The sequence below is a fragment of the Cetorhinus maximus genome, chromosome 17 (assembly GCF_964194155.1).
Source record: "Cetorhinus maximus chromosome 17, sCetMax3.hap1.1, whole genome shotgun sequence".
NCBI lineage: Eukaryota > Metazoa > Chordata > Chondrichthyes > Lamniformes > Cetorhinidae > Cetorhinus > Cetorhinus maximus.
In genome coordinates this window covers 58,498,529-58,512,390 of record NC_135895.1, presented here as the reverse complement: position 1 = coordinate 58,512,390, position 13,862 = coordinate 58,498,529, and the positions used below count along the sequence as shown (strand labels likewise).

Here is a 13,862-nt window from a genome sequence, read left to right as displayed (position 1 = left end):
CTCTGGGCCGGGGAGGAGCCCCCGGGTCGGGGTCCCGCTCTGGGCCGGGGAGGAGCCCCCGGGTCGGGGTCCCGCTCTGGGCCGGGGAGGAGCCCCCGGGTCGGGGTCCCGCTCTGGGCCGGGGAGGAGCCCCCGGGTCGGGGTCCCGCTCTGGGCCGGGGAGGAGCCCCCGGGTCCGGGCTGTGCTCTGGGCCGGGGAGGGGTCCCGCTCCGGGCCGGGGAGGAACCCCCGGGTCGGGGTCCCGCACTGCCGGGGAGGAGCCCCCAGGTCCGGGCTGTGCTCTGGGCCGGGGAGGGGTCCCGCTCCGGGGAGGAGCCCCCGGGTCGGGGTCCCGCACTGCCGGGGAGGAGCCCCCGGGTCCGGGCCGTGCTCTGGGCCGGGGAGGAACCGCCGGGGAGGAACCCCCGGGTCGGGGTCCCGCTCTGGGCCAGGGAGGAGCCCCCGGGTCGGGGTCCCGCTCTGGGCCGGGGAGGAGCCCCCGGGTCGGGGTCCCGCTCTGGGCCGGGGAGGAGCCCCCGGGTCCGACTTCCGGCTACACTCTGGCTGCTCCGGTTAGACTTCCGGCGGGAGGAGTGGCGGAAATCTGGCGGAGAAATGTACCGGGAATTGGCAGCGTAAGTGGCGGACGGAGGGACGGGCGTTGAGTAAGCGGGTGCCCGGGTTGAAGCGCGGTCTCTCTGGTCCTGCGGCTGAGTTTTCGCTAGGCTCCAGAGGCCTCGGGCCTGAGTAATTGTGTCTCGGAGATTGAGCTCCCACTGAGCAGACTGGCGGATTGTAAACACCTCCAGCCAAGGCTGATTTTACAACAGCCCAGAATCTCTCACACAAATATTACTTACTTTAATTGGATTTTATTTTGAAACCTCACTATTTCATTTTTTCTACTTTTTCATCATTGCCTCTCCCAACTGGTTGACAGCATAATCTGGGCGTTAAAATCTGCTTTGTGAAGTGAAGGAATTGTCTGTCAGATTGGGCCTTTCCTTAGAAATCGGAATTGTTCTGGAGGTTTAAGTTTTTTTCTCCACTTGTTCATCTGTATTAGACATACTATACAACATACATTTACTTCGGTGATTATAGAATGATGCAGCATAGAAGGAGACTATATATTCAGCTCATAGTGTTTGTGCTGACTTTTTAGTGGAGCTATCCAATTAATCAAATTCCCTGCTCCCTCCCCAAAGCCCTGATTTTCCTTTCAAATATTTATCCAGTTTGAATGTTATTATTCAATTTACTCGCATCACCCTTTCAGGCAGTGGATCCCTGATCACAACAACTCACTGCAAGAAAAAAATCCCTTCTGGTTTTAGTCAGTCTCTAAACTGTGTCCTTTTTGTTACCAACTCTTCTGCCACTGGAAACAGTTTCTTCTTATTTAGTCTTTCAAAACCATTCATGGCTTTGAATATCTCTGTCAATTCTCCTCTTAACAACCCCAGCCTTACCCAGTTTTTCCACTTAACCAAAGTCTCTTATTCCTCGCACCACTCCAGTTTACCTCTTCTGCAACTTTTCCCAGGCCTTGACATCTTTCCTGAAGTGTGGTGCCCAGAATTAAACTCAATACTCCAACTGAGACCTAACAAAAACATTTAGTATAACTTCCTTAGTTTTACATTCTATTCTTCAATTAAAGCCAAGGGTTTCATTTTTGAACAGCCTTCTTAACTTGTCCCGTCACATTCCAGGATTTGTGTACCTATAACCCCAGGTCCCTGTTCCTGCATTCCCTTTAAGATCATACTCTTCAGTTCATATTGTCTCCTCATTCTTTCTACTAAAATGTAACATTTCACAGTTCACTATGTTAAATTTCACCTGCAGCGTGTTTGCTCATTTTACTCATCTTTATGTCTTCCTGAAGTCTGTTACTAACCTTCTTGTTTTCTACATTTCTGAGTTTTGTATCACCAAATTTTGAAATTACACCCTGTATATCCAAGTCCAGGACATTAATATATATGAAAAAGAGCAGTCATCCTAATATTGATCCTTGTGAAACACTTATGAATACCACCATTCATCACTACTCCCTGCTTTCTAACCCTTAACCAATTTTATATCCATGCTGCCACAGTCCCTTTAATGCCGTGGGCTTTAATTTTGCCAATAATTCCATTGCATGATACTTTGTCAAATGCTTACTGAATGTCCATAAATGCAAGAGTGATGGCGTAGTGGTATTGCTTGACTAGTTTGGACGAGTAATCCAGAGACCCCAGGGTTCGAATCCCGCCATGGCAGATGGTGGAATTCGAACTCAATAAAAAAAATCTGGAATTAAAAGTCTAATGATGACCATGAAACCGTTGCCGATTGTTGTAAAAACCCATCTGGTTCACTGATGTTCTTTAGGGAAGGAAATCTGCCGTCCTTACCTGGTCTGGCCTACATGTGACTCTGAAATGGCCCAGCAAGCCATTCAGTTGTATCAAACCACTACAAAGTCTCAAAAAAGGAATGAAACTGGACAACATTGACCTAGGCACCGAAAACGACAACGGCAAACTCAGCCCTGTCGACCCTGCAAATTCCTCCTTACCAACATCTGGGGGCTAGTCCCACCTTTACATTGAGAGTACCCTCCATTGTGTTGTGTGGCACTATCACCGTGCTAAATGGCATAGATTTTGAACAGGTCTCAAGATTCAAGACTGGGAATCCATGAGGCGCTGTGGGCCATCAGCAGCAGCAGAATTGTACTCAAACACAGTCTGTAACCTCATGGCCCAGCATATCCCCCACTCTACCGTTACCATCACGCCAGAGGATGAACTCTGGTTCAATGAAAAGTGCAGGAGGACATGCCAGGAGCAGCACCAGGCATAGCTAAAAATGAGGTGTCAACCTGGTGAAGCTACAACACAAGTCTACTTGCGTACCAAACAGCATAAGCAGCAAGTGATCGAACTAAGCGATCCCACAACCAATGGATCAGATCTAAGCTCTGCAGCCTTGCCACATTCAGTTGTGAATGGTGATGGACAATTAAACAACTCACTGGGGGAGGAGGCTCCACAAATATCCCCATCCTCAATGATGGGGGAGCCCAGCATATCAGTGCAAAAGATAAGTCTGAAGCATTGGCTACAATCTTCAGCCAGAAGTGCCGAGTGGACGATCCATCTCTGCTTCCTCCAAAGGACCCCAGCATCACAGATGCCAGTCTTCAGCCAAGTCGATTCACTCCACGTGATATCAAGAAACTGCTGAAGGCACTGGATACTGCAAAGGCTATGGGCCCTGACAACATACCAGCAATAGTACTGAAGACTTGTGCTCCAGAACTTGCCGTGTCCCTAGCCATGCTGTTCCAGTACAGCTACAACACTGGCATTGACCCGGCTATATGGAAAATTGCCCAGGTATGTCCTGCACACAAAAAGCAGAACAAATCCAACCCGGCCAATTACTGACCCATCAGTCTACTCTCGGTCATCAGTAAAGTAATGGAAGGGGTCACCAACAGTGCTATCAAGCGACACTTGCTTAGAAATAATCTGCTCACTGATGCCCAGTTTGGGTTCCACCAGGGCCACTGCTGCTGACCTCATTACAGCCTTGGTTCAAACATGGACAAAGGAGCTGAACTCCCGAGGTGAGGTGAGAGTGACTACCCTTGACATCAAGGCCGCATTTGACCGAGTGTGGCATCAAGGAGCCCTAGCAAAACTGGAGTCAATGGGAATCGGTGAAAACTCTCCACTGGTTGGAGTCATACAGCACAAAGGAAGATGGTTGTGGTTGTCGGAGGTCAGTCATCACAACTCCAGGACATCACTGCAGGGATCCCTCAGGGTAGTGTCCTTGGCCCAACCATCTTCAGCTGCTTCATCAATAACCTTCCTTCCATCATAAGGTCAGAAGTGGGGATGTTTGCTGATGATTGCACAATGTTCAGCACCATTTGTGACTCCTCAGATACTGAAGTAGTCCATGTCCAAACGTAGCAAGACCTGAACAATATCCAGGCTTGGGCTGACAAGTGGCAAGTAACATTCATGCCACACAAGTGCCAGGCAATGACCATCTCCAACAAGCGAGAATCTAACCATTGCTCCTTGACATTTAATGAGATTTCCATCACTGAATCTCCCACTATTAACATCCTGAGGGTTACCATTGACCATAAACTGAACTGGATTAGCCATATAAATACTGTAACTACAAGAGCAGGTCAGAGGCTAGGAATCGTGCGATGAGTAACTCACCTCCTGACTTCCCAAAGCCTGTTCACCATCTGCAAGGCACAAATCAGGAGTGTGATGGAATACTTCCCACTTGCTTGGATGAGTGCAGCTCCCACAGCACTCAAGAAGCTTACACTGTTCAGAACAAAGCAGCCTGCTTGATTGGCACCACACCCACAAACATTGACTCCCCCCATCACCAACGCACAGTAGCAGCAGTGTGTACTATCTACAAGATGCACTGCAGGAATTCAGCAAGGCTCGTTAGACAGCACCTTCCAAACCCACGACCACTACCATCTAGAAGGACAAGAGCAGCAGATAAATGGGAACACCACCACCTGGAAGTTCCCCTCCAAGTCACTCACCATCCTGACTTGGAAATATATCACCGTTCCTTTACTGTCGCTGGGTCAAAATCCTGGGACCCCCTCCCTAACAGCCCTGTGGGTATACCTACACCACATGGGCTGCAGCGTTTCAAGAAGGCAGCTCACCACCATGTTCTCAAGGGCAACTAGGGATGGGCAATAAATGCTGGCCCAGCCACCAAAGCCCACATCCCGTGAATGAATAAAAAAAGTAACTTCAAATAACAATCAAGTTAGCCAAACACAATTTGTCTTTAACAAATTCTTCCTGACTTTCATTTATTCGCTTCCGCTTTTCCAAATGACAGTTTATTTTCTCCCAGAATATTATTTCTAAAAGTTTCCCCACCACTTATGTTAGACTAGTTGGCCTGTAGTTGGTGGGTTCATCCGTCTCCCCCTTTTTTTAAAAAAAATTGTATCATTTGCAAGCCTTCAGTAACTGCGGCACCACCCCCATATCCAAGGAGGAGTGGAAGATTGCAGCCAGGGCCTCTGCAGTTTCCACCCTCACTTCCTTCAGTAATTTAGAATGCATCCCATCCTGATGAGTGAGTTTTCTACTTTGAGTACTGCCATCCTTTTACAGACAGTCTCTTTATTTTTATCCTATCCTATATTGCTGCTGCCTTCTTTCCTTTTACACTGCCTCTTGTAGTGAAAACAGATACAAAGTTTACATTTAGTACCTCTGTCTGTTCCACAAGAAGATCTCCTTTTGGACCCTAATTGGTTCCACCCTGCCTTTAACTACCCGTTTTACTATTTATATATTTACTATTTTTGTGATGATTCTGTTGGTTTAATGCAAATCTTTACTATTACACAGGAAGACAAAAATGTGTTATTTTCTCCACCTACATTTTGGGAAAGGAAAGTGACCGGAAAAGCTGTTTGTTACATTGATGTCACATGCAATTGGTGATGTTTGCACTTTACAAAGGTCTCACATGTACAGTGTTTATAAGGAGAGAATGAAAAACAGACTTAATTGTGGGAGTGTGACTGGAAAGATGTTTTATACGCGCGCACACACACACACACACACACACAGGTTAGGCTAGGTAGCTGCTTACTGTTAACCTGATTGTTTTTTAAACTTTCCTATAAGATTTTCTTGTGATTGGATGGTTAAATCAGTTCGTAGTTGAGCCATACAGATAAGGAAGGTGCTGGTTTGAGCAACAGTGAGTCAGTTGATCTCAGCCAGAATGCTAGCTCATTACTACAATTGATTGTAGTAACTCTGGATTTGGAAGTGGAAAATTGCCAGAATTCCTGCTCTCGGTTGCCTTACAGTGAGTACTGCTCAGAAAGTAGATGTGTGATGGGATATGCTGCCTCCAAAATAGCTTTAAACACTCACCTTCTAGACTGACACATGAAGACTGCTTGGTTGCTTGGGTGAGTTTAGAAGGGTGACAGTCACTAATCCTAGAATGAGTCAGTGCCTTCAGGAGAGGGAGAAAAGAAGGGAGAAAGCTAGCAGAAAAAAAATTAAGTAGTGAGAAAAAGGATTCTAGAATTATTCTGTGCAGCCAAAGAAGAACTAAAGAATTATGTGTGTGTGTGTATTATATACTATGATATGGTATGTGTGCTCTGCCTGAAAGCAGGTCCTTGGCTCATTGTCTGCCGATGCTTCATCCTGAGCTGATTTCTTGGCAGTTTTAGTGGTGGTTTGCCAATGCCTTCCACTTTCAGGGACAGGATGACCAACTCTCATAAAATATAGTAAGGGACACCTTGACCAGGGCTCAACGAAAGGGGAGGGGAAGGACATTGGTGCTGATGACCATAAGACTGGGGGCTGAGTGGTGATCATAACTCCCTCGGTTTCTGACGGCCTTAGTGCACATGCTCACAAAAGAAACAGAGGCAAGGCAAGAGGAGACTCTCAGTCTTGGTCTTGGTCACTCTACTCAGGGGCAAGGAGGCAGGTCCCAAGTCTACCTCAGCCAGAACAGGAATCAAACCCTCACTGTTGGTGTTTTCTGAACCACATGCTAGCCGCTAGCCAACTGAGCCAACCAGACCTGAAAATAACGTTCAAACATTTTGTATCACAATCACTGTATCCCTAACTGCTGGTTTTGTGACTAGCAGCAATTGGGATGTCACAAAAATCTGCAACATTTTAAATAATGGAAATAAGATAACTTCTCCACTCATTGTTTCTATAGGTTAATTCTCTGTGTAGTGGGAAAGGGAAAAAATTGATGCCTGAAAAACATGTTACTACTTGAGCCGTATGAGAACCAGAGCCAATGCTTTGTATACAAATCTCCTCTGCTACTGACATAAAAAAACATTATCTTCATCAGTTATATTATTGAGGTTTTTCAGAAATATAATTTTCATTTTGTGAAAATTAGGTTTTCTTTGAATTTACCCCAATTACAGGAAAAAAGTAACTGGAATGCCACAAATTTGAAGTCTCATTTTATAGTTAATTATACTTTTTGGAGATGTCTGTTTTGCTCATTAAGGAGAAGGATATTAGAGCTGGAAAATAAAACAACTTTCCATTTTTGTCTCCTGTATTGAGAATTTCCTGATTGGGTATAGTCATAGGCTAGTACAGAGAAAAGCTCCCTCTATCCTGCCTCAGTAAACTAGAATAAATTGATGTGGTCACTGTAGGATTATCACAGGCACGCTCTTTTTAAATGCGTTGATCGTATCTCTACACTTGCAACCAGAACTGTAGTTCTCCCACTGTGCCTTAGTATAGCCTCAGAAGTTCACCAGCATAGACTCAGTGGGCTTTTAGCCTCCTTCTATGCCTTAATGACTCCATGTGGGACACATTATTTTTCACACTAACCATCTTAATGATCTCCCCCTTGCTATTTACTCCAACTTAATGTTAATTTTACACTTTTGGGCCACCCCAGCTCTGAATTGGGTAAAAGTAATAAGACTTATTTAAGATAGGACCATTAGAGCTAGCAAAGGTGCTTTTATCCCCGGAGCTTGGGCAAGATTTAAAGACAAACTTTAATTAAAAAATCATGCATTCCTAATTTCTTTTAATTGTTAATTTGTGCATCCAGTAGTTAAGCATTTACAGTGAAGTAATAACCCCAGTCTAAACTTCCGATAAACTAGCAGCTGATTCCTGAGCAATTAATACACTCACTCACTCTTCCAGAGCTGCTTTATCCAATTCACGGTTGTAGGGAGTCAGAGCCTATCCCGACAGGCAATGGGTGCTTAGCGGCATACACCCAGGATAGGGCACCATTCCATCATAGGGCACACGCACTAAGGGATAATTTAACCATAGCCAATACGTCTTTGAATGGTGGGAAGAAACCAGAGCACCCAGCAGAAACCCACACGGACACGGGGAGAACATGCAAACTCCAAATAAACAGATCAGAATCGAACCCAGGTCCCTGGAGCTATGAGGCAGCAGCACTAACCACTGCGCCACCATGCTGACAGCAATTAATACATTTCAGTGCAAAATTTTCAATGCTAAGCATTACAGCAGTGAAACAAATCTCAAAAGGAAGAATACTAGCAGGTGTTGGCAGCAATCAATTAGAACCTTTAGCAGAGAAGGTTTTTTTAAAAATTATTTTAGAAAGTACTTTTCTGATGGTGAAAAATAATGTTCAATGTTGTTTATTCTGTGTCAACTTCTTACTGTCTAGAATCTCACAGTTTCTCACTGAGTGAGAAGGCATAAATCATCCTTTCAGCAGCAGATGCAAAATGGTGAGGCCGGGTGACTAGCAGTGAAACAAAAGAAAACACAAAAATGAAAAGTCTATAAAAAGACATTAGAAGCATTAATTGTAACAGATTATGTTTGTTTATAAATACAATGATTTATCATTTTAATTTCTTGAACAGTTACTTTTACAATTGAAAATAGAAGCATTGGTTATTAAAACTTATCTACTTGTCAGTAGGTCCAAATGGGTTGCTGGTCGACTGGGTTTTGGAGCTAGGCTAAACCCCAGCTTCAGATTCCAAGAATATCTGGAGAGACAGCAAAAACCGTGCACCTACAACAAAAGAAAACAGCCCAATTGTGTTCATACTCTGAGAACATTATGGACAGACCACGACTGTCTCAAGAGACGAATTTTTGGGAGGACAACTCCATGGAAGAACGTACCTCGCTTACCTCTCTGTTTAATGTGCAACAGTTTGGTAAGAACTTACCTCACAAAATCATATCCGGTTTTAAATGGAAATCTTCAGCCAATTCACCAACATGTTTTTGAATCTAATTTACTCAACAGTATGGTCTATGGTAAGAGGTAAGGTTGTGTTTTGTTAAACATGGGTTTTATTGAAAATATCAAAAAATGGGCTGTGGGTGAATATACCATGATATTGAACCATTAAGACCCCAAGATCCCAGGGTTGTACATTGAACAGTGCCAAATTGGTAGACTTCAAGAAAAGCACCAATGGCCTCACTACATTTGGTTTTACATTTCTTGGTGAGAGAAACTCCTGATCTTTAACCATTTATCCCTTCTAGGAGTGAGTGAGGTAATGAAGCTTTGCAGTGCTGATCTTATAGTCAAGTATATTATTTAATCTTACACATGATCATTTGTATAAAGTTTGGCAGTGCCTGTGCAATTTTACCTCAAATTTAGACTTTGGTCCTTCTAGTTTTCTCAGTTTAGACAAAATTAGTCACTGCCTGTAGGAGAAGCATAGAGAAAATGAATTGACAAGGGAGGAATTGGTTTATTTGATTATAAATCAATAATAAATTGATCCTTTATCAGAGAATATCAAATTTTACCTTTGTTATTTTGGGAAGTACCTTTCTAAATGATAAAACATATGCTTAATTTTCAATAATAATTAGTCGATCTCCTATAGCACTGTACATGGTAAGTTAGATAATGTGGTCTCTGATGTCTTTAAGTTGCTTTTGTCCCAGTCTCCTCTTTGCTTTTCTGCTTTTATCTTGTCTGCCTCTTTCTCCATTGCTTCTTTTTGCTTTAATCTTCTCTTTGCTCTTGCCTCTGTCAGGTGGAAGATGTGTGGAATTGTATGGTGTGGTGCTGAAATGGGCCGCCAGTGGTTGCAGGACCACAATATGTACTGGAGTTTGCGGGGAAAATATGACGCTCACTTCCTCTCCCCTTCCCAATTACTCATGCTCCTCCCATCCTTCACTCCAACTCTCCCTGCCAATTCACCTCCCCATTACGTATTACATTCTACTACCTCCTACTGCTATCAGCACCCCAACCTTTCCCCTTTAAACTACCCACCTAATCCCCTTATCTTCCTCTCTTTCTCAAATGTCGCTCACATTATCCACACCACTTAATTCAATTCCCTCACTCAGACTCACACATATGCTATTGTGCTTTCTCCCGTTGTCAGCCCCATCTCATCTCTGTCTTACAGGTATCACGGTTAGCATTGACATTCACTAACTGTCAGCATAACACAGGTGCTTTAGTTGTCTTCAAAATTCAATTGATTTTTTTTTCAATTTAAGTATTGAAAATGGAGAAAAATTTACTTCCTCAAAGCTTATACACTTTTTAAGCTTTACAGAACACAAGACAAAAGCAATGACAGGCACATTATTAGAATGCTGTTATTTTTTTCACCTACAGATAAATGTAACCTCTTTTTTTCAAACAAAATTTTAAAATTTGTCCTTTTTTGGACATATGGCGCTAAAAGAGCTAAAAAAAAAAGTATTTCAGTAGTAGAGTTCACTGAGCAGCATTGATTCGTCCTGTGAAATTCAGTACACTCTACATATTCAGATGCACAATCCTGATTCAATTAATAGATTTCAGTGCAAAAATATTAAATCTAAGCTCATACTTTGGGAGAGGCCATGAACATCATGTAAAAACTAGAATAAAAGCATTTAAAGATACCAAAAGCATTATGTTGTGAAATCTGTACTTTTTTAGGTTTGTCATTTTGTTCAAACACTTATGCTAATCCCTTATATATTTCAATTACTGAATTACTGGTGAATGCAAGAAGATTGCACAACTCACCAAGGCTCCTTAAGCAGCACCTTCCAAACCATCTCCGCTACCATCTAGAAGGACGAGGGCAGCAGATATGTTTGACCACGAGCATCTGAAAGTTCCCCTCCAAGCCACTCACCATCCTGACTTGGAAATATATCGCCGTTCCTTCACTGTTGCTGGGTCAAAATCCTGGAACTCCCTCCCTAAGAGCACTGTGGGCGTACCTACACCACATGGACTGCAGTGGTTCGAGAAGGCAGCTCGCCACCGCCTCCTGAAGAGCAATTGGGGATGGGCAATAAATGCTGGCCTAGCCAGCGATGCTCACATTCCATAAATGAATTTTAAAAAACAAGCAGACAATAATATACTCTTACCATAAAACGGCAGCAATTGTGTCACACAATATGACATCCTTAACATTTAAAATATCTTTTCTGATACCACCTACAGAAATAACAGGCAAATCATAAACTTATATTAAATTTAGAATGGATCTATTATAAAACTAGTAGATATTTTAGATATACTTTGGCTCAGTCAGTCAAAAGTTTAATAAGATCAGGAGTGTTATGGAAGGTACTATTACCAGCAACACTGAAGAAACTACCTCCTAAAGTTGGTTTTAAAATTTAATAATATTTTTATTGCATGTAATCTAGTTTTAAAAGTTTCTGTGAACATGCAAAGAATAATAATTTAATTTTAGTTGTTTATTTGTCCATTGGGACCATTAGAGGCCTCCAGCCAAACAGCATATTGTTACTGAAACTATTCCATACTGTTCAGATAGTATCCTCTGCATATTACTGAGGTAGGCTGGCATTGGACCACATTCTTACTAGCATTGGGAGGGGGGGGGGTGGTGTGGTGGCGGTGGGGGGGAAGGAAGGAAAAAAAGGGAGCTTACGATGTGAGGATGTCATGATATTCATGATGCTCTTTTTGACCATTTCTGCTCTTATGCAGCATATAAGACCCACTTGGGTCTTTATGTTGCTTTGGCCTGCCAGCAGAAGGGTATGCATTTAATTGTCATTGTCGTCTTAGTTTCATCATCCAAACAAGTTTCATTCTTCTCATATTCTTCTTCACCTCCGATATAAAAGGAAATCTTCTTCTGCCTCTGTCATTTGCCAGTTCAAATGTTTAATTTAATTCCAAATAAAAAAATCATTAACAATGTGAGCTACTGGGTGAAATGCTTCAGATAGCCATTATCATTTCTCAAAAAGCATGACATGAGTATCTGTAACGTTTACTTGAATTTTCCTCTTGCAACAGGCGTCCAGTCTGAAATTTTGTCTGAATCCCTGTATCTTTAATATGTTTCTTGAAATAGGTATTTGGAGCTGATGGAGCAGGTAACAAAGGGTGGAGGTGAAAAAGCAATTCTGAGGCACACCCAGAGGAATAAAAAACTGCTGGTCCGTGAGCGTTTGCAGTTGCTTCTGGACAATGAGGAGATCCTGGAACTGTCTCCCTTTGCTGGTCTGGGATTGCCATATGGAGATATTCCTGCTGCAGGCTGCTTAACTGGTATAATATACAGGTTTATTTTATTTCAAAAGATAATGTAAAAAAAAAGATTAGGCTGAAATTCACTTCTCTTGGAAGCCATTTTGTCCTGGGATCTTAAAACAACATTGGCTTCTCCACCAGAAATGGTATCAAACCATAACCAAGCATCTACAGCAATGGCTTCTCTTTCTGCCCTTGCACCATAAACTCTCACAAAGATCTATTCTGAGTCCCTTCTTCCTCATGTACATCCTGCACCCTGTCGACATCATCAACATGGGGTCAAGTTTTGCACGTACGCTGCTGACAACCAGCTTTTCCTTTTCATCACTCCTGTCAACCCCTTCAAAGTTGCTTAGCTATCAGATCCTTTCTCCAGCATCCAATCCTGGATAAGCCATAAGTTCCCCCAGTTAAACATTGGGAAGATAGATGTTATGGTCTCCGCCCTTCACCACAAGCTCTGCAATCTCGCCACCGATTCCACCCCACCCCCACGCCATCTCTTGTGATTTTATATTGGTTCATGGTCCCCAACACCTCAAAGTTAAAATTCTCATTTTTAATTAATTTCATGGTCTCACCTCTCCCTATCTCTATAATCATTTTCAGCCCGAATCCCTCTGAAAACTCTTGAGTTCTTCCAGCGCTTGCCTATTGTGCATTTCCCCTTTCTCTTACCCCTCATTGGCGAATCCTCAATCTTATACTCTTTAAAATCCCCACCTCTTTGATCAAGTTTTTGTCATTCATCCTAGTATCTTCTCCTTTTGACTTGGCACTATTTGTTTTCTGATTATTCTCCACGAAGAACCTTGGACCTTTTCTATGTTAATGGCACTATATAAATTTAAGTTGTTGTTATTTTGAGTCACACGATTCAGTTATAGAGAATAATAAAGAGGAACACTTTCATTTCCCCCTACCCATTTTTGTTTAATAGTGATTTTTTAGTTCCGGCCTGACGAGGTTATTGAGCCTTCATGGTGTGAGGGAATTGAATCATTTCTGGGTTTATGATTGCAGTTCACAGGGGTTAACTCCTTGCATAATAGACAATCTCAGTGCCACCTTCAAACCAGTAAAAATAAAAAAAACTTATTTTTCTATAGTGACTTTCGCAACCTCTTTGTAATCTAAAGTGCAATGTTGTAATGTTGAAACGTGGCAGCCACACTGCGAGCTCCCACAAACAACAATGTAATAAATGACCAGATGGTCCGTTTTTAGTTATGTTGGTTGAGGGATAAAAACTAGCCAGGACACCGGGGAGAAATCCACTGTTTTTTCGAAATAGAGCTATGGAATTATTTACATCCACCTGAGAGGGCAGATGGGGCCTCGGTTTTACATCCCATCCTAAAGATAACTATCAATCTGTTGCTGAATAAAATAAATAAATAGAAAAAAACAGCTAACCAGATGATATTATTTAAACAGAAAATAATTAAATATTGTTGGGCCAAATCAAAGAATATTATATTTGTAATCCTTTGTAACTGTTGATATTTGAAAAACGTTAGTGATGTGTCTTTTCCAGTGGTTTAATGGGAATTGTTTACTGTATTCAGTTTTACAGACCAAGAAGACCCATCCCCCTGTTCAGTTCCTGGCCTGTGCTGAGCTAACCAATCTTAGGCAGGCCATGATAAAGATAAGAACACAAATAGGGGCAGGAGCAGGCCTTATAGCCCCATGAGGTTGCTTCACCTTTCAATAACTCTTCCCTGTCCTTTTCACCATCCCTTAATGCCCAAAAATGTGTCAGTGCTACAGTTGATCTTTGCAC

General features: G+C 42.7%; 1 protein-coding gene across 1 annotated transcript in view; it reads left to right on the top strand.

Moving 5' to 3' along the window:
- The first annotated feature begins 468 nt into the window (after positions 1-468).
- LOC144692427 (biotin-dependent 3-methylcrotonyl-coenzyme A carboxylase beta1 subunit) overlaps positions 469-13,862 on the top strand; it is a 69,488-nt gene continuing 56,094 nt past the window's right edge. Inside the window, exons 1-3 of the mRNA XM_078561261.1 lie at positions 469-615; positions 8,492-8,845; positions 11,895-12,091. Coding sequence (XP_078417387.1) covers positions 596-615; positions 8,492-8,845; positions 11,895-12,091 — 571 coding nt within the window. The 5' untranslated portion in view covers positions 469-595. The remainder of the gene's footprint in view (positions 616-8,491; positions 8,846-11,894; positions 12,092-13,862) is intronic.